Genomic DNA, 27,044 nt, shown 5'->3' with positions numbered 1-27,044 from the left:
CTTCTTCAGGTAGTGATGCATCATGGGAGAAACGAAGCGTTGATTCAAGGAAAAAAGTATTCACTGCGTCAAAGCTTTTGAAACTGTAAATTCAACGAAAACATGAATGGAAGCACGTATTACAAACTAATTGCAATTTTTTAATCAAAGTGTAATTATTAATAGCGTTAAATATACAAAGTCTGTATAATGTGTTGTTTTATTACTGTAGTCTTGTTTTTGGTTTATGGAGAGCTTGGTTCAGGCCAATAAGAGACTAATTAAATGTCTACAAATTTATATAACCGATTAGATGAGAATCCATAAACCATGATTGAAACTAAGCATCCTTTATTGGACTCACGTGACTCCGTTTGATCGATATATGCGATCTGAATCAATCAATCAGTTCAATATGATTCGCAAATGTTTTTCAAAGCTTCAGAAAGAAACGCACCGATCAAAATGTAAAGAATAAACCATATTTGCACGGGTTCAGAGAGATCAATAACCGTTAAAAATATCGAAATGGTTACGACATAACATCGTTTACTGGAATCATGCGACTTTGGTAGTTTGATCTGGTTTGATTGAAATCTGAATCAAACACTGATTCGAAACATGTGATTCGCAAAGATTTCGAAGCTTCACAAGACAAACTGCAGTTAAAATAACACGTTTTTATCAGTTTGAACGATTAACAAATAATACATATATTTTAAAATGTAACGTTACACCCATTCGCACTGATTCGTACGTGGCGTGGTAAATGGTTTTTGTATTAAATGATTCAACTTATATTTTACATTCAACACAAAATTTGACTAGAACACATAGTAGTTTGCATCACTGGAAATAAATGTTGATCTTTTAGTAATTATTTATATAGTGAAACAGCTATTTAAATCTTACCTCGCATTCACTCTTTCACCGTCGAAGCCGAGCTGAAATTCGCGCGGTTTCTATGAAGAGTGACGGGGGAACTAAGCACCGCCTTCTTTGATTTGATTGGTCATCCATCATTTTTTTCCGTTAATGAGCTCAGTATTTATTTATGATTTATTGAACGTTTATTCCAACAAAATATACTCAAACGTTTCACATATAATGCTCTAATGAATTCCACAGCATCATAAAAAACTTTAATAACATTATTAACATCAGGTACTGATTGTATATGATGAACTGAGGATAACATTCATATATATTCAAAGATATTAAAGAAAATATAGATACATATTAGGGAGGAAGAACACAAAATAAATAAAAAAGGGTATACGTATGCTCAAAATTAAAAAAAAAAATGTTTCCTCCATGTTAGTGTAACTTCTAACACTTTGTCATAAACAAATCCGTGATGTACAGAATCCAACATATTTTGTTATTTATTGAAACCTAATTAAATCTGTGGTGTCACATCAGTACACTAATGAAAAATATCTATTGGGACTAATTAAAAAAGTCTGATTGTGTTAATTAATAAGCCTGTAATGTGCTTCACTTGTGATCATTTAGTACTACCCCGTGAAATTAAAATGATTAAAGTTTTGGCTCAGATAAGACAAAAAACATTTTACGGTTTGAATTAGCAATTTCTCAAACAATATCAATATCTAAAAATATAAAGAGCTCAACATAACTAATAAAATATTAACTGCTATAGACAATAACAGACCCTTAACAGACAACAAACGTAACATTTGATGAATCTTAATTAATGCTCATTTTAACATTTACTGACAATGCCTGTTAACATTGATGCATCATTTTAGTTCATTAAAGTATTACTGATAATTCAAAAATGTTTCATGATCTGTCATTGTTTCTGTTATTCCTGTAAAACGGCACGGCGGTGTGTAAAAATGACTCGCGATACATTGTGGGAGTAAATTTGACTTGATGTTTTAATTGAAAAAAAAAGAAAAAAAATTATGCATACAGTCATCACATGATACAAAACAAACAGAAAAGAAGAAAAAAAAAATCACAAAGGGGGAAATTCCAGAAAGAAACATTTTAAAAATTCCAGCCTTTTATTCAAATCATAAAAAATATTTATGTTTATGAAGTAGACCAGATTAATCACACACAGCACGTCTTTAATGCCGCCTCATGTCAATCACAAAGGACAAAACGGGTTATTCATCACAACCGCATCTGTTCTGAAAACACACACGCATTATCATCCACATGAGCATTTACATATTCGCATGAACTGAACGGTGAATAAGGCCATTCGGGTTCCTAAAATGGAATGTAAATTACAAAATTGAGAAAGGATAAGAGGGCGTGACGGCCGAGAAAAGGAGCTGGCGCTCATCGATAGTGGCGTGGCGGCGGGCTGTGATGCTGGAGGGGGGGGCGGCGGGAGGGCGGGCTATGGCGGGTCATGTGACGCGGCGGCGATCGGTACCGGGGGGGCGGAGACCCTCTGCTCTGGTACGCGGGCGAGTAGCGTCCGCGAGACCTGGACCGGGAACGCGAGCGACCCCAGCTTGTGCCTCGCTCCTCCATGACTCTGATGTAGGCCGTCTCTCCCTGCACAACAAACAACAGGAACTTTAAATCAGGGGTATTATCGCTAACTTTTAACGTTGTTTATATGCAGTGTTGGGGGTTACGCATTACAAGTAATCAACTTTTTGTGATCAACTCTTTATTGTCTTTAGAAAAACAAAAAATCCACTCAAACAGACATTATCAAAAATTAACAATATGAAAGAAATGGCAGCATCAGCTGAAAGGCTTGCTTGAGCGGCGCACCGTACACGCGTAATTTGCATTTCCTTCAGCCTTATTATTAAATTTTTTGCCGCTTTACTTTTGCCCAAAAATAGAACTTTTTTGTTATTAAAAAAAGACGCAAAAATGATGTGACATTACTTTTCTTAAAAAGTAACCAAGTAATGCAATTAGTTACTTTATGGGCTATGTGCACAACCGTATTTTCGAACTTCCGCTTTTGTCAGAAGTCGGCATATCAGTTTCCGGTCTATGACTGGTCATCCGCATACACTAATAAACAAACAAGATGCGTGCTGCTGTTGTACGAAAAAAAGAGTTCTTAAACACATCGAAGTTTCTAAGAATTGTTGGTGGATCTAACGTCCGTTTCACACCCGTTTGCAGTGTGTTGCGGTGCAGGAGCGTGCTGTTAGTGCGTTCACATATTATGATGCGTTTGCACAGTGGCTGTACAACAAACACATACTTAAAGGGTACATATCATGCTTTTAAATCATTCAATTTTACATATAAATCATACCGTTGTGGTCTATATGACATAACTGCAATGCTTGGGTCTGAATTCCTCATTATTATAGCTCCACAGGCCCCTTTTCTGATGTGCGTCTTTGAGCGACCCGTTTTAATGCGTCCCCTTTAAAGGGTCATGAAACCCCCCTCTTTCAGCTCAAGTCTAGCTCAAAATCTTTTTGAAAAATGCAACTGAAATGGGCGTGGCTAGCAGTGAGAAGAAGGGAGGGAGTGGGTGTGGTATGACCATCACTGTCTGTCACTGTCCCATGCATTTTCGACTGTCACTAAAAAGCAATGGTAAAACGTGAGGAAATGCTAGATTTTTATATAGACCATTTCACAAGATGTAAACAACACTGGTCCAGAAGCACTTCCTGTTTCAGTTTTTTAACACTACAAAAAAGCTGGGATAAAATACAACCAACAGAACATTTAAAACTGAATCAAAAAGTTAAACAAACATCTTTAAGATGTTTTCTTTACATGTGAAATAAAGAAAACAGTTACAAACTGAAACAGGAAGTGCTTCTGGACCAGTCTTGTTTACATCTTGTGAAATGGTCTGAAGCTGGCAAAGTTAAAGTCTTATGAAGTACACTGACACTTTATTATCGTCCTTCCAAAAGTAACTGAATGTCCTACTACACATATTAGCCTACAGTAATCGTAATTCTAATTAAAACATATTAATGTAGGCTACATGTATATTTATAATGTCATTATAAAATATATAGTGGTTTATATAGACACTATAAATACATTTCAGTAAAAAAAAATTATTAATTTCCGCTTAAAAAAATCGTTCCGTGCATAGTCATAGACGGTAAAAGAAAGTGCATAGTCTACGCGCCCTCTGAACCCTCATAATAAATGACTTCTCATTTTACACACACCTCTGAAGGGATAGAAAGTCCTCGGGATACCGCATCACTCGCAAGACGCAACTTGGATTAGTTGTCAACAAGGCGAAGTCCATCATTCTCCACTTGTCGCAGCTCTCTCGCGAAAATGTTCGCGGCACACACTATAGTTTGGATCAGGTTTAGACGTGTCCGTGTTTGATGGCAAACCAACCGTCCAGAGCCAGAGTCGCGGGGAACATATTCAACGCACTTGGACTTTGCACCATGAAAACAAATGGTTTGCGTCCCATGATTGCCTCTCTCATCTAACGTTACTACGCGATATCACAGTTTGTCATGTCTGTCGTTGGAAAGATCCACGTGGTGTCATGAATAATTAAGAGGCCGTGTCTTCTCATAGGATAACACCTATGAGTCATCAACGCACTGTGCAGTGCATTGCCACGTCACCCGCTACGATGAAGATTTTAAACCCGGAAGACGAAAAAAGCGGAAAAAAACTCAAATTTAACCATTTTAACCTTATTATTAAATCCAACAGATGCTAACATTGTCTTCAATGGTGTTCAACACACATACCTCTGTTATAATCTCAGAAAATTTAGTTTGGGGTTTCATGACCCTTTAATGAGGGTAACCAAAGAGTTGCTGGTCCCCATTAACTTCCAGGAGAGAAAAAAAACTATACACTGGGGACCAGCAACTGTTCGGTTACCCACATCATTCAAAATAATTTTTATTTTCAACAGAAGAAAGAAACTTATTCGGGTTTAAAACATCTTGAGAGAGTAAATTAAGACCATTTTAATTTTTGAGGGAACTATCCCTTTAGTGTTAATAAAACAAAAAAAACACAAGGAGAAAATCACTCACTGACCGAGAACTTTAATAGTAGCTTTAATAAGAATCAATAATTTATTCAGTGAAGTCTATGTAGTGTTTTAATTTCATATTTGTTCATTTAATTACTTTCTTCAATGCTACTGCTAAATACACCTACTGCATCTGAAAAAATAACGCACTATTTATTTAATTTGAATATTAATTTGTGTAATGTGTCTTATTTTTTTAATAACAAAGAAAATAATGACAAAGATTTTTATCTTCGCCACTGGCCTAAATGTGTGGTTTTCTTTTTTCTTTTGTTACCCAAGGCTTTGTTTATAACATAGGGAAATTAGTTTGGCTGTAATGAACAGCCACTTGCAAAATATTAAAACCAACTTATAAAAAATCGTGATCGTGATTTTCCTAAAAAAAATCGTGATATGATATTTTTGCCATATCGCCCACCCCTAGTCAAGCGGTCATCGGTTAACATCCCTACTTTGGATGTGTGGTTTCCTCACCTGGTGTGATCTGAACTCTGTGCTGTCCAGACGGCGCAGCGCGTACTCCATGTCCTCACGTCTGAGGAACTCAACCACGCCCTCGCCGTCACGCTGCACGTCAGCGAAACACACGTCTCCAGCCTCACGCATGTGGTCTTTGAGGTCCTGCCAGCTGCCAGTGGGAGGAAGACCTGCAGGGAAAGGTTTTTATTATGTTCATCAACCCATCTACAAAACACTTCCAGAGTGCTGTAAACATTTGTGTAATATGCATGTAAACAAATTAACATCTATTTGCAAAAATAAAGTCAAGCATTCACAATCCATTATGATTATCGGTAAATAAACAATATGACATTTCTAAGGTTCTCAGAAGCAGAAGTCATCATAGTTGGGTGAACTTATATAGTGTTTAGGTTTAGGGGTGGATGGCCGACTCATATTTTTGATATTCCTTATATTCTGTGTGGTGGTCAGTTCGTGGCAGTGACAGAAATCATCTTTTTTAAACAACTGAAATCAACAAAATTCATCTTTGCAATGCAGAGGAAACGCAGAAGCTGCTTCTGAAGTGGCATTTAGATGCATTTACACTGTTTAATGGAGCTCAGAGGGACACGGATGCGTTTCACCTGCACTTACACAATGTGAGTAATTAGACATAAAACGCTGAATTTTTAAAATTTTTAAAAAGACTATTTTAAAATTAAAACCGCCACTAGGAGACAGTGAGTCACTGTAAATGAGTCATTGACATTCAACCGATTCATTAAAACGGCTGATTCATTCATAAACGACTCTTAATGAATGAGTCATTGAATCATTCATTCAAGTGATTCGTTCATTCAGTAAGGAAACACCTGTATTGCTCAGAGACGCAAAACTGTCCTGTGGTTTTGTTTGGAACTATTTTTGTTGACGAATTGAGGAAGAACAGGAAATACTGTGTCTAAAATAAGCCACTTAATATAAAAAATTTCTGCATAAAATCATTATCACATTTGTAATCATGCTGATATTTAGAAAAAAAACTACACTCTTCGTTTGACATGGATTAAAGTCCCCCATGCTTAAAATCCAGCGTTTAATTTTGTTTATATGTCTATGTGGTGTTTTTAATCTGCTTTAATACACACATGTGTGCGTTGATAAGTGGACAGCATTGCTGAGTATTTCCTCCTTAAAACTGCAGTGAACCAAAGACAAAAACACAGTCTGAAATCGCTGGTGTTTCTGACGTCACAAACCACCTTGTAACCAATCAGATCAACGTGTGATCGACAACCAGTGGATCTCTGAGTGAGTGGGGGCGGGGCTCATTTGCATATTCATAGAACCGCGCATACTAAATGAGGCAAGGGTGTCGAGTTACATTCAAGATATTGTAAGGCATGAAGATTGTTTTGTCCTGAGAAAAAACATTTAAATATGTAATTTTGGTGATCAAAGATGATTTAAGGGGTCAAATTATTGACTACGGGGGACTCTAAAAGACACACAGAGGTAATATATTGAGGGTATTATAAATGCATTTTACTAGAGTAAATCATGCACACTAAATGCACAAGTCTAACCTACTACGTATAACGTAGTCTGTTTTTGTAAAGTTAAAGACACACTTAATAATGTCAGATCGCACATCATTAAAGGGATGAAATTAATTTTTAATATGTTTTATCTTACCTCAAGGGCATCCAAGATGTAGGTGTCTTTGCTTCCACAGTATTTTCAATTTTGATATTTTTCAGTCAAACCGTTGTTGTCTATCAGTCCTACACTGGAGGCTAAGGGGGTCCACCAAAGAGCAGCACAGAGAAGTCCAAATTAAACATGATTTAATGACTCGTGAATGTAAGTACACATTGATGGCCTAAGACACGAAACGAGCGGTTTGTGTGAGAAAACCAACAGTATTTATATCGTTTTTACCTCTTGTAATCACAGCCATGACAAAATGATCTGACGGCACGGGCGCTTCGGTCTGGAAGTGATCGCTTGCGCACCGACGTCACTCTTTGTTTATACAGAGATTTCGGAAGTTTTACCTTTCACGAAACATATTTAGATATACGGGAAACCGCAATGGAAGATGATTTCGGTATATTTAAATATGTTTAGTAAAAGGTAAAACTTCCGAAATCTCCGTGTAAATATTGTGTGACGTCACACGCAAGCGATCACTTCCGGCGTAACATTGAACTGATTCAGTTCGGTTCAGTTGGACATTGAACAACTGATTCAGATCACTGTGATTACACGAGGTAAAACGATATAAATACTGTTGGTTTTCTCACACAAACCGCTCGTTTCGTGTCTTAGGCCATCAGTGTGTACTTACATTTACGAGTCATTAAATCATGTTTAATTTGGACTTCTCTGTGCTGCTCTTTGGTGGACCCCCTTAGCCTCCAGTGTATGACTGATAGACAACAACGGTTTGACTGAAAAATGTCAAAATTGAAAATACTGTGGAAACAAAGACACCTACATCTTGGATGCCCTTGAGGTAAGATAAAACATATCAAAAATTAATTTCAAAGTGAACTATCCCTTTAAAACAACAATCACAATATTATTGTAGATGAAATTTATCGCACACCCCAAATGTAATGTAGATTTAAGTGAAGGTGCCACAATCTCAAATCTGTTAACTCACCGGTTACAATCACACGAAACTCAGATCTACGTGTCGGGGGCCCAAACCTTCCCCGTGGCCCTCCTCCTCCTCCTCCTCCTCTTCCACCTTCTCCTCCTCCTGAAGGTCCACTAAATTTGGATCCGGAAGAACGAGGGTATTCCACACGCAGCTTACAGTCTCCAAAAGCATATCCATTCCTTCCAAAGACCGCATCCTCGGCATCCCTAGAGGAAGAGAGGAAAGTGCTCCTAATTTTCGTTCTACACTTGAAAAAGCCTCGTCCATGAGCTCTCTGAGGCCGTGCGACTCACCGTGGATCCTCAAATCGCACGAAGGCAAACGGGATGGTGCCTCTGTTGTTCTTCAGCTCAATATCCCGAATTTTTCCATATTTGTAGAAGAGATCCTCAATGTCCCTCTCCTGAACTTCCATGGGAAGGTTTCCCACATAGATCCGTCCGTCCGACATGGCTTAAACCTCGCTGGACCTGCAGCCTTCGAGGAAAGAGAGCGTTTTTTTTTCCGGGTCAGGGTGTTTAAAACATCCAAACTCTAGTCCGTTCTTCTAAAAGCCACTATTTACAACTCTAAACTCTGGTGGAAGCAGTGCATGTCGAGCTCAAGTAACCCAGCAGAGGACCTTCTCCAGGACCACAGTCTGAAAACTTAAAAACACAGGATTATCAGTCAATATCAACGTACATGAGGGTCAGATGAGGAACAAGGGACTGAACGATCAAGCTTCCAATCAACCACAAAATATTTGAATAACGTCTAAGAAGCACATGTGTGCATGTTTTAAATGGTGATTTACATCTTGTAGGGAAAATATCATCTCATTTTGACACAGAACACGTTTTAAGCTACCATACATTAGGCCAAGATCTAGAAAAACTACTTTTAATATTTTAAATCTCATTCAACACAAACATTGTAAAACATTTTGTAGTGAGTAGGGCATTATGAGTGACTCTTATGGGCTTTGTACAGAGAAAAAAACTATACAAATATGTGAAACATATAAATACGAGTATGTTCAATAAAGGAGTCAAATGCAAATGACTGGAGGAGCCATGACAGCTGCTAACAGTGCTAACATCTTACATCTCTTATAATGTTGTTAATTCCCCACGCAATTTAAAATATATACCTAGATTCATTCATTTATACTAGTTTATATAATAAACACTTAAACTAGGCATAAAATTGTCGTATTTAAGTATTGTTTAGTAGCAATACAACACAATGACATTAGCATAATAGCTGCTAGCTCCTTTGTTGAGACCAACTGCTCAGAGCAAAATGACAAAACACGAGCGAATAACGAGGTCTGCCTTTTTCATCGTGCGCGAATGTGTGGAAAAAATAAATATAAGGGGAATTTATAGTTTGATTTACCTTAATAAATTGAAGCTCGTATTAAAAACCCGAGGATAAACAGGCGCACGCGCTTCTCCTCCCCGGATCAGGAAGTGAGAGAATCTAAAACGCGCCACTTGCCCCCTTCAGGCGGAAACACGCAAGTGCAGGAAACCGCCGAAACCTGTGAACGCGCAGCGACCATGGGGCAACGACACACTGACAAAACGACAAAACACAAGCACATCTGCGATAAATAAATAAATAAATAAATATATTATATATAAATATAAAGTTATTATAGTTAAAATAATCACGTAAAATACTTTTAAAAGCCATTCAAGTAACATAAAGTAACGTAACATTTTGTTATAGTTAAAATAAATTAAATGTAGGCTACTGATATTTCAAAATCAAATCAAATCAAATATTATATTTAAAAAAAATGTAATTATAGCTTAAAGAAAAGAAAAGCCAAAACTAAAATAATGTTATTACAGTTAAAATAAAATAAAATGTTATTATAGGTATATAACTCAAATAAAAATATAATAAAATGAAATGTCATCAAAATGTCAAATGTCATTGGTAAAATAAAATATAGTATAGTTAAAATAAAATAAACTGTTATTATAGTTAACATAAAAACAAAAGAGTAAAATGTCATTAAAATGTGTAAAATGTCATTTTTAAAATGAAATAAAACTGTAATTATATATAGCTAAAATAAAATTATATTGTTGCTAAAATAAAATAAAATGTTATTATGGTTAAAATAAAACATTAATAATTATAGCTCAAATGTTATTATAGTCTAATAACAAAAATATTGGCCTAATTTTATTATTGTTCTGTTAAAATTCAGTTATTTAAAGTATTTAATTAACAATGTTTTGCAAAAAAAAAATCTTAAAGACCAATTAAATCAAATACTTTTGATGTCCAATTAAATCCAATATATTGATAAGTGACAATTCCATTGTCATCAGGGTTATTATAGTTAAAAAAAAATTTTTTTTTGATGTAACATGCATGTCCTACTAAAATAACAATAAGAAATAAATATATTTATTTCTGCGTGACACAACATGAGCAGGGTGTGTATTGACCACATCAGACATTTCATCTTTTCAGGGCTTTTCTCATGTGACCTTCCATCGCTCAATACTGACAGTGTATCATTTATAAACATCGAACCAATCTAGCAGAACAAAGAATTGAGAGGTTGTTCTCCTTCAACAGCAGAACCGGTTCATGAGCGCTATAGATGTCCATCCTTTACATTGATGAGCACTGTTATCTCTGTCTTTGGCCGTGAATGTGGTAAAGCAATGCTTCATAAAGGACTGATCAGGTATAAGCGACACTCAAATCTTTGTCTTTTATGACATCATATGGAATGATGACATCATATTAAGAATTATTTCGAATTAAAGCCTTTGAAGATGCATGAAGAGTTGAATGTGTTGTGATGCGTTCTTAATTAACTGCATGTCTGACATGCCTTTTCGAAACTATCATTCAGCAAGAACTTGCATTTACAAGTGTTTTTCATTTACAGATTTTACTGACATTTTGTCATTCTTATAATTAGGTTTAACCGCACTTAGGCATTTCATCCATATCACTTGATATAGTAAATGTTGCTTTTAAGGTGTGTTGGAATGAAATTAAAGGCAAAAGGAGCTTTGAAACATGAGTTGTACTTGTAAACACTGGCACACGCCTGTTTGATGTGTAAACACAGAGTAAGAAACACTTTCTGTACAAATACAGTATCTGTTCATACATACAAATCCGAACAACAATGCATATTCTAACAAATGTAGGTAGACAGGTTAACAAAGTGCCTCTCGTTTGCAAACAAAATCAAAACAAGTTATTTACAAGGAGGAAAGATCTGATATCATAGTTGCATAAACACGGAAACCGTCTTAAAAACTAGTCTGACCAACTAGCAATCAGTGAGGAGTGAACTTGTTTTTCGGCTCTAGTAAGACTCAGGTTTATGCAATTGCTCACATGTATAGATAAAGTGATCTCATCTATGATTTCCTTTTAAAGATCCAAGAGAGTTTGGAAGGAGGATGAAGCGAGTGACACCAAAGTTGTTTTTTGGAGCTGTTGTGATTTGCATTATGGGACTCTACTGTATTATTGCTCCAGCTTCCCTGGACACACACAGGTAAGCACACTTTTTACGTTTAGCATATATATAGCAAATAAAAATCATAAGAACTTTTGCAAGTTTAATGTAAAAATAACAACCTAAGCAATGGCGAAAACCACTTTTCTGAGAGAATAAAATATAATAAACACTTGGAAGAACGAACTGCATGAGTCTACACACCCCTAAACTAATATACGTTGAAGCACACTTTGATTTTAAGTCTTACCAGCAGTCCTGATTTACTTGATTTTATTTGCATCACAAAAACCAGCTGTTTTAACAGGAGTGTGTGACTAGACTTGTTTATCCACTGTAATGCATGAGTCAGCAAGAAATCAGATTATGAAATCAGCAAATTGAGAGATCACAGATTGATCGATATTTAAGCGAATATAGCGACTGGATCACCCATATTATGATGATGGTTATCACAGGTAAAAAGCTGATTTTGATATGTGGTTAAAAGTTGTATAGTAATACTGGAAACATCACTGTATTTTACATTTCTGGCAACCACTGCTCGTTTATTGTTAAAGGAGTAGTTCACTTTAAAAAAAACTTTTGCTGATAATTTACTCGCCCCCATGTCATCCAAGATGTCCATGTCTTTCTTTCTTCAGTCGAAAAGAAATTAAGGTTTTAGATGAAAACATTCCAGGATTTTCTCCATATAATGGACTTCAATGGGAACCAAACGGTTCAAGGTCCAAATGAGAGTTTCAGTGCAAACTGTTCAAAGGGCTTTAAACGATTCCAGACGATGAATAAGGGTCTTATCAAGCGAAACGATCGCTCATTTAAAAAATACATTAAAAAGTTTAAGTTTTAAGCACAAATGCTCGCCTTCCTCTGTTCTGAGATGAGCGTTTGTGACTCTCCTGTTCGAACTCGTTCATCAAAATGAACGAATCTTTTTTCGAGTCATGACTGAAAGGGTCCAAGATAAGACCCTTATTCATCGTCTGGAATCGTTTAAATCCCTTTGAAGAGTTTGCACTGAAACTCTCATTTGGACCTTGAACCGTTTGGACCCCATTGAAGTCCATTATATGGAGAAAATCCTGGAATGTTTTCATCAAAAAACTTAATTTCTTTTCGACTGAAGAAAGAAAGACATGGACATCTTGGATGACATGGGGCTGAGTAAATTATCAGCAAAAGTTTTTTTTTAAAAGTGAACTACTCCTTTAATTTAGCACAATATTTTTTACATTTTATTCATGCCATACACTTAAAAAAAATAAATAAATAAAAAAATTACGGTAAAAAAACGGCAGTTCTGGTTGCCATTTACTGTAAAAATACAATATAGCAATATTTGTGGTTTTACAGCTTTAACTTAACTGATAAAACATTTATTTACCAACCTACTAAAGTACTAATATCTGTTCTGTGCATTTGTAATACACCGACAACCACCAAAATCCCATGGTGAATAAAAACTCAACACAAGCAGCTTTTGCACAAGCTGAGAAGGTCAATGCTAATATATAAAAGACACAGTGTCATTCACACAAACGCTAAACACCATCAGCGTAAAACACTAAAGTTATGCGATAAACATTCATTTAACAATATGTAACATAAAAACGTAATGTACACTGATTAGAACACAGGGCATAGTTAGAAATAGTTCAGAAAAAGTACATCACATTTTCGAAGTGTCACACAGGGAATTCAGGGAATGTCAATTTACAGGTTTCACTGTAAATTATACAATGACGTGTTCTGTTTCACTGTCAATTTAACTGTATTTTACTTTTTTTAAAGTAATAATGTAAAAACAGTAAACAGTAACAGTTTACAGTAAAAACTAATTTAAAGTTAGATTACAGTTATTAACCGTATATCATAGTGGAACCTACTGTTAACCAATAAACAGGATTTACCGTATTTTTACAGTTATTCACTGTAAATTTTTTAAAAAAATGTATTGTGTATTCCGTCTCAATGTCCGGCACTGGGAAAAAATTATAATGCGGATTACAAGGTGAGTGTCACGAACTGCTAAAGTTGAGGATCCAAATGCAGTTTTATTTAATCCACAACCGTAGTCGAAAACAGGCAAAGGTCATAAACACTGGGTAATCGGTCCAAACAATAAAACACAACACGGGCGAAAGAGTAATCCACGAAACAGGCAAGAAATCCAAAAACCAAGAGACAAAAGAGTGCTTGGGAATTGCAGTGTGACACTAAACAAGACTTCGCAAATAATGAATGAGAAAACCTTATATGGGGTGAGATAATGAGACACAGGTCAATAGACAGTAAAATAAATCAGCGACCCCATAGACTTCAACAGAGAAAAGTCAATTGGCAAGCATCACCTCCTGATGGCGGAGCGACTGCAGACTCACACTGATGAGCTTGATGAGCAACCTGTACGTCTTCATCTGTGCCGAGAGGAATCTGAATCATTCCCTTCCTGATCTCACCGATCATGATGAGTAGATCTGTCCAAGCAGGAGACACTTTATGACTCTCTATGGGCTTCTCCCTCGACTTTATGCCTCCACGACACGTCCCCCAGATTGACATGAGCTTCTCCTCCTGTCTATACGGTAATTTCTCTACTGTGCGACAGATAGTCGCGTGATATGATGCAAGCGTTAGCCTATTTTTAAAAAAACGGCATCTAGAGGGCTATAACATATACAAAGTAACGGAGCCTTTTATACTTTGTCGTGTTTCTTTAGAAATAAACAATGGACAACTGAAGTCTTTAAACGCCTCAGATGTAAAGTCAAAGTGACGCCAAAATGAATGGGAGTCAATGGAGTGCTAACAGCAGGAGAAGGCTTGCTAGCCGATGACGGCCCCCGGGGAGACTTCAGTTTCCAGCTTGTGGATTACACACTTGGGTGAATGTGATAATGGATGAAGAGTCCGGGCTGTGAATTATGGGAGATGTAGTTTGTGAGGGAATGACAATAGTCTGATGTGGAGTGCCCTCTAGTGGCTCTCAGGGGCAATCCAGCTGGTGACCGTCACAGTGAGGCATCTTTATTCAAGAACTTTTGACCATTCGGCCAGCAGATTTTAAGAAAAAATATGTTTGTTTGTTTTGTTTTTTAAAACAATTTTTCATTTTTTTGTACAATAAATTGATACATATAAAAAACAGATACATATACATGATAAATCCAGATCAATTTAGTAGTGGTCTCTTAAAGGAGTAGTTCACTTTTAAAAAATCGTTTACTGATAATTTACTCACCCCATGTCAGCCAAGATGTCCACATCTTTCTTTCTTCAGTCGAAAAGAAATTAAGGTTTTTAATGAAAACATTCCAGGATTTTTCTCCATGGACTTCAATGGGGTCCAAACAGTTCAAGATCCAAAAGACAGTTTCAGTGCAGCTTCAAAGGGCTTTAAACGACACCAGACGATGAATAAGGGTCTTATCAAGCGAAACAATCGCTCATTTAAAAAATAAATAAAAAAGTTTAAGTGTTATAAGCACAAATGCTCACCTTGCTCTGTTCTGTGATGAGCGTTTGTGACTCTCCTGTTTAACTTGAACCGTTTGGTTCCCATTGAAGTCCATTATATGGAGAAAATCCTGGAATGTTTTCATTAAAAACCATTTCTTTTCGACTGAAGAAAGAAAGACATGGACATCTTGGATGCCATGGGGGCGAGTAAAGCATCAGCAAAAGTTTTTTTTTAAAAGTGAACTACTCCTTTAATTTTTTCCCCAAAGCTTTATTTCATTCTATTTAATAAATTACATTTAAAAGGACCATTTTCGCTTCTTCTCCGGAATCGAATCAACATAGTCAACATTTGAAGTGAAAAAGCTCATCAAAAATGTCCTAAGACAAAACCGGGTATTGAACAAAATTCATGTATAACTTTAATGAAAGGGTTTGATCCACTTCACTGTTTAATAATTCAGTGTTTATTTTCAATTTTTGTTGTATATTTTTCAGTGTACTTCTGGCCCAATGTGCACCAAACATTAAAGTGTGGAAAAATTCACAAAGCATCAGAGAAGATGTGGCCTGTGCGCCTAAAGTGAACCTGATGTTCCTGAAAACCCATAAGACGGGCAGCAGCACTTTAATGAACATTCTCCTCCGCTTTGGAGAAAAGCATCAGCTGAAGTTCGCTCTGCCAGACAGCCGTAATGACTTCTCCTACCCATCCAGCTTCTTTCGAACTCAAGTGAAGAGCTACCAGCCGGGCACGTGCTATAATATCGTGTGCAATCACATGCGATTCAATGCGCCCGAGGTGAAGAAGCTACTCCCGGCGGACACGGTCTTCTTCACCATCATACGAGATCCCGCAGAGCTTTTTGAGTCAACATTTCACTACTTCAAAGCTTACATACCCCAAACATGGAGAATACCTGGAGAAAACCAATTGAAAGAGTTCCTCGCCCATCCAAACCGCTACTTCAACCCAAAGGGAATCAACGCCTTTTACCTCAAGAACCTACAGTTTTTTGACTTTGGCTTCGAGAACGATTTGGATGCTGGAGATCCAAGAGTTCAACGAGGGATTGAGTACGTCGAAAAGCATTTTCAGTATGTTTTAATATTGGAGCACTTTGAGGAGTCGCTCATTCTGCTAAAAGAAGCTCTATGTTGGCAAATGGATGACTTGTTGTTTTTCAGGATTAATGCTCGAAACGCCACGTCTGTAGCTCTCATGAGCCCGGAGATGAAGACTCAAGCTCGGCAATGGAGCAGCGCCGACTGGCAGCTTTATCGGCATTTTAACGACACTTTCTGGGCCCGTGTGGAGGCGTACGGCCGAAGCCGAATGGAGGAACATGTGAAGGAGCTACGCAGGAGAAACGCAGAGATGGAGGCCATTTGCATTGATGGAGGGCGAGCCGTGGAGGCGAAGGACATCACAGACAGACACATGAAACCCTGGCAGCCCATTGGAAAAGCTTCCATATTAGGATTCAACCTGAGGACCGATATTGACCAGCAGTACCAAGAGCTCTGCCGGAAAATGCTGACACCTGAGATCCAGTATCTGACTGATTTAGGAGTCAATCTATGGATCACTAGATTATGGGGCTGGTTTAAGGATAGTATTATTCACTTTGGGATGAGTTCATGAATTCATATAGTTTATGTAATTATTCATTCTCACTGATCCATATTTAGTAGCTATAAGTGTTAATTTGTTGGTTGTTTCATTTTAAATTATTATTATTATTATACTAAAAAATACAAGTAATACTGCATAATTACTAGCATCAACAGTGTCATTAGATTAGCTACTTAATTCCTTTCTAAATCGCAGTTTAACAACACTAGGATAGATGTGAAACTGCTCTTTTAATTCTTTCAAATAAATAATTAAATATTTTAATAACTGACCAAGTTATTTAAATGGAGAAGGTTACATTAAAAACATACGATTTAACATTAGACATTACATTTTTATGTTAAATCCACAATTGTTAGAATTGTAGTACAATCTCTAGTATTTAAAGCACCTTTAACCCGCGGGAAAAAAAATCAACCCGCGGCAAAAATTTAAAAGTAGCGAATTTGAGCCGATTTTAGACCATTGTTTTCATTTGCAACGCGTCACCTAGCAACGAGGCGCGTGTTTGTTTAGACAGGTGTCCTGCAAAATCAACGGATTTCTCCTCATGAAGCTCAGCCTCACTCACAAGTTCAGATCTTTAGTTAATTTTGATTAACTAAATATATACCTAAACTGAAAAGTGTTATTATTTTAATGCCATTTCATTGACTTGTTATTGCTTTCTAGCACAGTATTTTCACATTATTACTGCAGCACAATATTATTATTATTTTTTTACAAATTCAACTCACACCTGATTTTATATTAGCCTCAACTAGTATTACGGATTTACATCTAAATTCATTTTGTATATGATTCCACCGACACTTCGTGTACTGTTTTAATAAACCAATGCAAAACAATAAGCTGTCCTCTCCTTCTTCTTCACTTTGATAAATTAGAGATTTTATGGACCTATTTTGGGGCATAATGTTTAATGCCATCGTATAATATTGTTTCAATCAGCTATTCATTGTTTCACACTTTTAATAAAGAGTTTTATTCATAAACAAGTTAAATGTCTGTTTCAAAACAAGAGTGACGCTCAACGGTCTTTTTAGGCGTTGGCCAATCGAATTCAAGCACATGTTCATTGCTGGTCTTTCATTGGACAGCAGCGCGTCCTCCAAATGGGCGGGGCTTATCGTCTTGTACACTTTCCTTCTTATTTTGTCTAAATAATAATGCTCATATTTTAGCGTCTCACTATTTATGTTAATTCAACAATCTCTAATAATATTAAACAATATTATTATTTTGATCTAAATTATGGATTGATAATCACTGCTGCTGAAGAGACGCGTGGTCAGGTATCTGTTACTTTTCACCGCGATGGTCATATGGATCAATCACATCCGTGCTTGATAAAGATTTTTACATCGTATTTTACTGAACTTTCACGAGAGGATTTATTTTTTTCTTTCGAGGCGTATATCAAATAAACATGTAGATTTAAAAGATTATCCTCCATAGAGATCAAAACCCCACAACAATACAAAAAACTCATAAAGGTTTGAAAGCGTCTCAATGAAAGATTCGGCATTCTGGACCTTCTGGACCACCATCGCCCACACACAACTATGGCAAGCGTATTGACATTCAGTTCCCAGGATATGCATTCTTGATATCAAAATTCAATTGTCACTAGATACAATACTAATTCTTGATATCAGGAATTACTTTCCCACTAGTAAAAAAAAATAAAAATAATTCTTGATATCAATAGGCAGCCATTCGAATTCCGTTGTTGAGATCAAGAATTGATTTCTTGAAATTCCAATTTCACATATCAGAAAAATGTCTGTGTGGTGTGAATGCTTTAATCCGTTAACATGGTGGCGGAAAAAATATGCGCTGCTTACGCTCTGTTTACGCATGTGTTGTGAAACCGGCCTGAGACCTGTAAGTAGCCTATAGCAGTGAGTTGTAGATACTTTTTGACGTGATCGACCCAAGTTCGAATCCACCTTTTGCCAAACTTGTTCTTCTCCCTTTTCCCATTGCATATCAGATTGGAAAAGCATTTATTTTCAATAAATATGAAGAAAATATGTGAAAAGTGGAATTAAAGTGCCTAACGGTTATTTAATAATGAAGTGTTACTGTTTATTGGGTAGGGTTAGGTGTAGGGAGGACTTTATTGTCCCAATAATACGGCATTTATATAATAAATATAATAACATACACTCATCATGTTATTATTGCATACTGTTTTATTATGTACTTAAATACTGAGGTGCAAATAATACCAACTATTAACACTTATTGCAAAGAAAATAGTAAATACTGTTATTTTTACATAGTGTAAATAGCATCTATGGCTAAGAAAATATGCTATTTTCAGTTGGTGTAAATGGCATCTCTTAACCACTGACATAATTTAAAATTTAATATTTTCTGATATTATTAGGTTGTGGTTTTTTTATAGCATGTTAAAGTTATCCTTTTGTTAAAGGGTGAGCAAAAACACGTCATTGTGTAGGTCCCTTTAAATGCAAATAAGCTGTGTGCTTGTGTGTGTGTTCTCAACATGGATGTGGACTCACCCCCTTTCTTGCGTTCGCGGGGGCGGGGCTTATGTCAATTTTAGGGATAGTGATGTCACTAACCCGGGATGAAGCTTGTGACCCTACCAGCCGTTTGTTGTAGTCATTAATAAACAATTTCTTTAAAAGCAAATACCCCCCCCCCCCCCCTTGTATTAAAGTAATATTGTACTATTAATATGTATATTATATTATGTACTACTAAAGTTCATTGGTTAAATAAAAAAAGAAAGAATTTATTTTCTGGGAATGAGTAAAAGTCTAAACGGCTTGCCATACATACACCAAGATCCTTTGTGTCTCATCAGACAACTTTAACCGACCAATCAATGGCACCGCACGCACGCGCAGGGGGCGGAGCCTCCCAGACCCCGCCCATCGCCGGGTAATCAACGGTCCGTCTGAACCGAACTGCAGTGCAGAGCCGGAATGGGGGGGCTTGGCCCCTGTCCAACACGGTCAAAATTAGCTCTCTGTTGAATTACATGCAGTCAGCCATTGGAAGCGACTGAGTTCCAGTCCTGCAGCCTTGTATGGGGTGTCAGATCCCCGCAAAGCTGCTGCTCGGGTCTGCCTTCATCCACTGACGTCTTTTCCAGCAGCAACTTAACAGTGAAAGGACAAGAACAAAGGCTTTATCTGTAAGTAAACCTTCACACATTCGCCAAAAGTTCAAAAACGAAGAATAATCTGGTCTTCTTTAACGCTAGTTAGTTATTCTTCTAGTACTGAATATAATTTATGAAAATTGTGTTTATCTGGACTATATTGTGTTCATAGTCCAAAACATGCTTAGACTGTATCCAGCTCACAAAAAGCAGGACAGATGGAAATAAAATCGAACAAACGGGAATAACGAAAGTGCCGTTGATATCGCATCGCCTCCTTTGTTCTGTCTGCCGTTGCTGAATAGGAAAGTCTAAACTTGATTTACTAGATTAATAAACGACAGAAAAAGACAGTCAAAGACCAGCAGCAGCTCAATAACTGAATGTACTAATGTTTTTTGTACCCAGACACGGACTGACTGTATTCCCCCAGTCTGCCGCCTACACACACACACACACACTCATTGCATTGCTGCTGATTATTAGAAACGTTTAAATGTTTCACAGTTGTGTGGGTTTAAACCTGTTTTCAATATCATCAGCACTTTCAAGGGAAAACCCCCACAGCATTGCAGCCTCTCGATGCCAAACTCGTTTCTTAGTTCATGTTAGGACAAGGGTGTCTTGTTATTTGCCACCATTTTCACCTCATTCAGCAGAGCTATACCAGAATGCCTTGTGCTCAAAGCAGGAATACCACATATCTGTGACGGTCTAGGGAGCTCCAAAGCTGTTGCATGCACAGCACTGTCCTAAATTTAGACTCAAAGATGAAGTCATGCATACGGGCATTGTCGGTAGACGTGTCTCCTTTTGCTGTTATGCTTATTCCAGCATCATGCAAATCACCATGGTCTGTTTTCAAATGCTTGCAGACATCAAGTGCCATTTGCGGTGCAATTTCAGTCATTTGATCCCAAACCCCCCTTTTCTTTTTGCTTTGCATTGCATTGCACTGCATGGGATTGATATGCATGCAATTTTATCAATTTTTTGTACAATTATGCAATTGCTTATTATTGCATTGTATACATATATGATTAAAAGCTCAGCGTAGACTAAGGTATCGTTGGCGTGAGCTGGAACCGTGTCAGCAGGGGCGTTTTTCCACAATCAGTCTGTTCTGCAGCAGGCAGATGGGTTCATTGGGTTCATGTGCGCTCAGTATGGCGGGCTGAGGCGGGGAAAATATGACCTCGTTTGACTGGATTTGGAAACGCTCCAAGCTGCAGTCAGGGAAGTGGAATGGGAAGCCAGTGTCTGGCCCCATGCACGACTGCAACCGTGTGCTTAAGAAAATCAAAGCATATTCTGCTTTGTTTGTTGCATTGGTCGTAATGTTCAAAATGATTCTGTGGTGCATGTTACCAGCTCACACTGTGCATCTCAAACAGATATTGTAATCGTCTGAAGTCTGTCTGACTCAGCAGGAATGTGGGAGGATGAATGTTTCTTCAGAGCAGAGATTATGACCTTAAATTTACGAGACATTATGCATCATGCATCTGATAATTTGGTAATCGAGCGCAGCAGTCGCTTATAATTAAAAAAAATAGCATTTTCTACGTAGATCATTTTTATTTTGTAATAATAAAATAATAAAATAATAATAAATAATAATAACAAAAACTTAATAATAAAAACTTGCAATGCAAACCTTTAAAGACAGACCTACTGGGAAGTAGGGTGTTAACTGATGGTATATGCTTTTGTTGAAGAAAAACAGCCCACATTATTTTAATTTAAATAATTGTGTTTAACTGAAATTCTTGGTGGAAAACGAAATTCTTAAAAGAAATGTCTACAAATTATTAGAGGTATATATACAATTAAATGTATTTTTGAACTGGCAAAATATAATTAAATAGGCTACATATATTTTGCCCGTTTAAAAATAATAATTTGATTGTCCTTTGGATTGCTTCATAGGATTGTAGTTAAAGTCATTAACTAGACAGTCTTGTCTTTTTGTTCAATTCTCTAGTTTTCAAATCAGTGTTTATGTTTATATTAATTGCTGATTGACATGATGCCGATTAATTAGTCTAATATTAAATTAATTGCACATCAAATTTGGCTGAGAAATGAATCCCAAAAGATAATTTTAAATTATTATTGTGCTAAAAGAGAAAAGCATCAAATAAACATGATTAAAAAGTAGCTAAAGATATTTATTTTAGAAATTTATATTTTATAATTAAACGTAGAATTTATTACACAAACTTATAGGCTACAACTTTTTTTCTGAAGCTGCAGCTGAATTGGTATTTAGATACATGTACAGACCAAAACAATTTGGTTACATTCTTCAAAATTTCTTCTTTTATGTCTCAATAAAGTATATAATTTTTAAAATATATATATTTTTATTTTTTAATTAAATGATACTCTAAATAAGAAACTAAAATTGCCAGTAGGGGGCCGTAAATGAGTAAGTCATTGAATCATTCATTTGATTCGTTTTAAAAGGCTAATTCATTTACAGTAGGAATAGGGTTGGGTATCGAGAATCGAGTATCGATTGGAACCGAGACTAACTTTTCGTTTTTCCCGGAATCGTTCAAAAGTTAAAATTTCGATTCCTAGTTTCGATATTCACAGTCCGCTGCGCGGAAGAAGAAACCACTGAACAACACCAACGAAGAAGCGTCTACCGGAAGTGTTGGCATAACCGCGCGAGTCGAACATGAGTAGCTTACGTCGGTGATCCAAAGTGTTTAGAATCCGATATTCCGATATATATCGGCCAATATTTTATTTATTTATTTATTTATTTTAAACAGGATATGATAGTCACTAATTTTGTCCTGCTTATTTGAGTTAAGAGAACTGATGGGGATGTTCTTTTAATTGTTATTCAAGCAATGTATGTCTCGTGACCAACTTAACAAATGTGTTGCCAACAGGAACGGTGTAGAGTGCCCTCTGGTGGACAAACTATACAACTCCAACACTCATGACATGGTTCAAGCGTGTTTCGTCCGTTTTTATTTTATTTTTGAAATATTCATTTATCGGCCATTAAAACTGCCGATACCGATAGTTTGGAAAATGCCTAATATCGGCCGATAATATCGGTCTGCCGATATATCGGTCTGGCTCTAATACATATCAGACTGATCTCATGAAGTAGCGCGTGAATGACACGCCAATTCGTATTTCCATTTTTGGGGTGCTATCAAGACACATAATCGCTTTTCAGCGTGTTTATGAACGCCGTTGACTTAACGTTATTACTGTATATATAAATATATGACTTACCTCAACCCCGTCCCTAAACCTAACCGTCACTGGGGTTAATGGCATTTATGACTGTTCCCTTACCATCCTAGGAAAAAAAAAAAAGATCGCTCCCCAGATGTAGATCTACATTTTGCTTCGTTTCGCGCGGACATTTGACGGCGTGTACAGACACGCGGAATCACTCGGACGTTAATGGCGTAGACATACACGCGGATAGCTCAAAAAGCGTAGAGATAACACGCCACTTGACTCGAAAGTGGTGGTTATGTTTACACAAAAGTCATGATGTCATGTTGTACATATATATACTGTATATATATATATATATATATATTAGGGCTGTGCAAAAATTAATTGCGATTAATCGCATCCAAAATAAAAGTCTGTGTTTATATAATATATTTGTGTGTGCTGTATATAATTATTTTGTATATATAAATACACACACATGCATGTATATATTTAAAAAAATATGTTATTTATATATAAAATATTTATATAATATAGATTATGTATTTATATATATATATACAGAATTTAAGTGCAAATTATTCTTAAATATATACATGCATGCATAGGTATTTATATATACAAAATAATTATATACAGCACACACAAATATATTATGTAAACACAGACTTTTATTTTGGATGCGATTAATCGCAATTAATTTTTGCACAGCCCTAATACATATATATATATATATACATACACACACACACACATAAATGAATTGCACTCTTTCTCTCTCCTGCAGGTTCCTTCTTCAAAATGACACCAACAGAAGCAATGGCGGATCCCATCAGGTAGGCTGAGTCCCCCTGTGATCACAGTGTTTTGATGACATCACAGCGGTGATTTCCATCTATTGTTGGTTGTCTTCCTCAGAGCGAACAGCCTCGTTCCCGAGCCTGGCGGTGTGGAGAGGAACCGGCACGAAAGATCGACATTCCTGTCTGATGTAGGATAGACAACTCCCCCTCCGGGGGAGAGATTGTATCCTCATGTGTATTATTTTTTATTTCCTAAATCATGTATATCCTTATTTTCTATGGTTATGGCGTGCGATACAGATGAATTATGACGCTGGGGCTTTCCCCCCATCTATGTGATTAATAAAATTGTAGAAAAACCTGGGACTCTAAGCCTTGATGATATGCTCTTCGGAAGGGGGCGGCAGTAAAGACACACAGCACCTCAAGACAGACTGGAGCTTCACTGAACACCCACATGTGTGTGTTTGTTCCCGGGGGTCCGGGACCCTGGCGGCGGCGGCAGCAGCATGTCTTCCACTTGTCCACTTCTACTTTGCACGGCTGGAGTCTTTCATATCTCTGTGAATCCCCTGTGAACAAAAAACCCCCCCAAGACATGTTAACCGTGTTCTGTGACGACATGCGACAATACCGAACACTAGCGCTCGACCAATAGGCCGATACCAATGTTCCCAGTGAATTCGAATCATGGTGAAAAAGTTATTTAACTTAATTCAATGGGAACCCTGCAGTATCTATAATAAAATTGAATAAAAGCAAATGTGACAATTGCCAAATGTACATTTTTTTGTAGCATTTTTACTGATTTATAATATTAAAAATAATCACAGCACTTCTGTGAACCGGCCGACGGCCATTTTGACATTATCATTATCAAAATAAAAGTCCCTCCTCACATCCATCCCTACGTCTTGATTACTAAAACACGTAAAGGTCGGTCAATACTCACACCTTACAGTATTTACTAAGGCTAAGAGTCCCCACTTCTCATGCAGAGTTCACATTTTTGTAGTATTTTGCTTGTTAATTTTTTGCCTTTTAACTTTTTTTTGTTGCTTTGCCAGTATATTAAAGTGTAACCATGTACGTTGTGATATAGAAGTAGCTGTAGAGATGCATTGTTTCCTTGTGGTAAGTGACTGAGATGCTGCCACGGATTTGAGACACTGATGAATGGTGCTATTTTGGACTTTAATCTGCTCCTTGTGAAGGAAGCTCAGATGGGTTTTATTTTATATGTTCATGTTCAGAAGAGGTGTTGGTTCTTTGTTGTCTGGTTGTCGTAACTCGGATCGGATCGACTTTATCCCCCCCCCTTGTTGTTTCCGTGTGGCTTTCTCATTGGACAGAAAAACAGATTTGTTGAAGGGTTGGTGTTTTGTTACCTTTCTTTTTTTGTTATTTGAAAAACTCTAAAACTTCAGACAATCGGAGCAATCACAAAACTGCAATTATTAACACTATCTACCCTTTATTGTAAAGGTTTAAATCAAGGAGTAGTTACAGTTCCTGGCACTAGTCACTTCTGGCAATAGCAAACTCAGTCTAGACCTCATACTTAAAGCACAGGGTATCTTACGGAGCCAATCTCATGTTTTTGTTAAACAGTCAATTCCTTAAACGCATCAAGGACGCATTCACATAGACAGAGAGGATGATGTTGCTGTTGTAGTTTTCTGTGCTCAGTCCCAGGGATGCGCCGATACGAACATTTTGGCCGATTATATTTGAAAGCCGATAACCGATATATCGGCCGATAAATCGAAATCCAAATTTTTATGTAATTAAACACACAATTATGACGTATGTAGCCGATATGACATGTTGTAATTTCCTTTTTGAAGTGATCATGTTGAACAGTGCGCATCTGAAGGAAATTATACATTATTTATCGGCTTTAATATATCGGGCCGATAATGATGACATTAAAAATGAACATATATCGGCTGATACAGATATGTATCCCTATATAAACACACACACACACCAGGGCAGCTGAGGTCAGATTTATCCTACACCAGCTGGAAATGTCTAATAAGTACTAACACACACATTCGTTTAGCGCACAGGCTCCTTCGATGTATTTTCTAAAGGCAAAAAATGTAGCATCAAAACCAACTTTCTCATTGACATTTTTATCAACCGCTCTTGGAAATGAGTTTTATGGGTTAAAGAAACAAAAGCTTTATATTTATTCGTTTAAGTAGCACTCGGTGTTTGCAGTTTTGTCTTTGCTTCCAGTTCACATACTTCTAACAATCCTAATTCAAAGACCAACTGGAAAGCCCACCTTAGTTTCTTAGTCTTCCATATATTTTTCCACTAAACTGGGGACCTTCCCAGCGTGCTCTAGTCTTTCCTTAGTGCTTACGGCGTATCGACCGCATGCTCTTCCTTTTGTTTCTGATCTGAATAACTCTCCTCACAGTTTCTTCTCATAGATTAGGTATGCTAACTGTGTTGTAAATAGCCAGTGAATAGCGTTGAATTATTCTGTAATAATTGTGTATGATTGGTGTACAAAACATCAAGTCTAGCCTCATCATCTTTTTAAAGATGAACTGGTGTTTCATGTAATTTTGCAACTTAAGCTGTAGTTGAATAAATATGCAAGCTCTCTCGTTTGGTGTTGTTTATTGGCCTTGAAATTGAAATATTCCATTATATACACACTGATGTTGAAAATAGAGCCCGACGGATAAAGGATTTTGAAGGCCGATACCGATACAAATACTTTTTGGATTTAAAATCCGATATATCGGCCGGCCCGATATTTTATTTATTTTTTTCCAGAAACGTGCAACAAAACATTAACATTAGAAGTTTAAATTCACAGTAAATCAAATACACTGTATTATATATTTTGTATTTTATATAAAATATATATTTTACAAAATATTTTTTACTCTAAAATTACTCTAAAATCAAAGCCATAAATCTAACCAAGTTATGTTCCAAATTTGAAGTTGATATCACAAAAATTGAAGTTCCCATGAGATTTTGTTTAGGTAGTAGTACCAAAAATAGCCACCGGGTGCCACTGAATTTCATTGAATTTAGTTGTATATATTCTGCCTTAACAAATTAATAAATTTCTGTCCAAATATCAATACCAATACAAATATATTTTGGATTTAAAATCCGATATATCGGCCGATATTTTTTTATTTATTTATTTATTTTCAGAAACGTGCAACAAAACATTAACAGATTT

The 27,044-nt window shown here is 36.6% G+C and overlaps 2 protein-coding genes and 1 long non-coding RNA gene across 3 annotated transcripts; 2 read left to right on the top strand and 1 right to left on the bottom strand.

Moving 5' to 3' along the window:
- Positions 1 to 1,865: 1,865 nt before the first annotated feature.
- On the bottom strand, positions 1,866 to 9,608 carry srsf9 (serine and arginine rich splicing factor 9). Its single transcript, XM_039676424.2, has 5 exons — positions 9,468 to 9,608; positions 8,381 to 8,734; positions 8,088 to 8,293; positions 5,450 to 5,622; positions 1,866 to 2,517 (listed from the first exon to the last, which is right to left on the bottom strand). The coding sequence occupies exons 2-5, from the start codon at positions 8,536 to 8,538 to the stop codon at positions 2,296 to 2,298; spliced, it is 759 nt and encodes a 252-aa protein (XP_039532358.2). The 5' UTR covers positions 8,539 to 8,734; positions 9,468 to 9,608; the 3' UTR covers positions 1,866 to 2,295.
- Positions 9,609 to 11,149: 1,541 nt separating this feature from the next.
- gal3st1b (galactose-3-O-sulfotransferase 1b) lies at positions 11,150 to 17,562 on the top strand. Its single transcript, XM_039676044.2, has 2 exons — positions 11,150 to 11,613; positions 15,535 to 17,562. The coding sequence occupies exons 1-2, from the start codon at positions 11,516 to 11,518 to the stop codon at positions 16,679 to 16,681; spliced, it is 1,245 nt and encodes a 414-aa protein (XP_039531978.2). The 5' UTR covers positions 11,150 to 11,515; the 3' UTR covers positions 16,682 to 17,562.
- A 2,008-nt stretch (positions 17,563 to 19,570) lies between these two features.
- Positions 19,571 to 26,451, top strand: LOC120482748 (uncharacterized). Its single transcript, XR_005623489.2, has 3 exons — positions 19,571 to 19,844; positions 23,812 to 23,860; positions 23,943 to 26,451. It is a non-coding gene; the product is annotated as an uncharacterized LOC120482748 (long non-coding RNA).
- Positions 26,452 to 27,044: the final 593 nt, after the last annotated feature.

Source organism: Pimephales promelas, chromosome 23 (assembly GCF_988280905.1).
Source record: "Pimephales promelas chromosome 23, fPimPro1.hap1.1, whole genome shotgun sequence".
Classification (NCBI taxonomy): domain Eukaryota; kingdom Metazoa; phylum Chordata; class Actinopteri; order Cypriniformes; family Leuciscidae; genus Pimephales; species Pimephales promelas.
This window is presented reverse-complemented; position numbering and strand designations above follow the sequence as displayed.

Bases quoted from the DNA above. Each gene is read 5' to 3' on its own strand.
- gal3st1b (XM_039676044.2), top strand. From the start codon at position 11,516: ATGAAGCGAGTGACACCAAAGTTGTTTTTTGGAGCTGTTGTGATTTGC. The intron at 11,614-15,534 runs GTAAGCACACTT...TATATTTTTCAG, and splicing joins GCTTCCCTGGACACACACAG to TGTACTTCTGGCCCAATGTG.
- srsf9 (XM_039676424.2), bottom strand. From the start codon at position 8,538: ATGTCGGACGGACGGATCTATGTGGGAAACCTTCCCATGGAAGTTCAG. The intron at 8,294-8,380 runs GTGAGTCGCACG...CTCTTCCTCTAG, and splicing joins GTGCGATTTGAGGATCCACG to GGATGCCGAGGATGCGGTCT. The intron at 2,518-5,449 runs GTGAGGAAACCA...TTTGTTGTGCAG, and splicing joins CAGAGTTCAGATCACACCAG to GGAGAGACGGCCTACATCAG.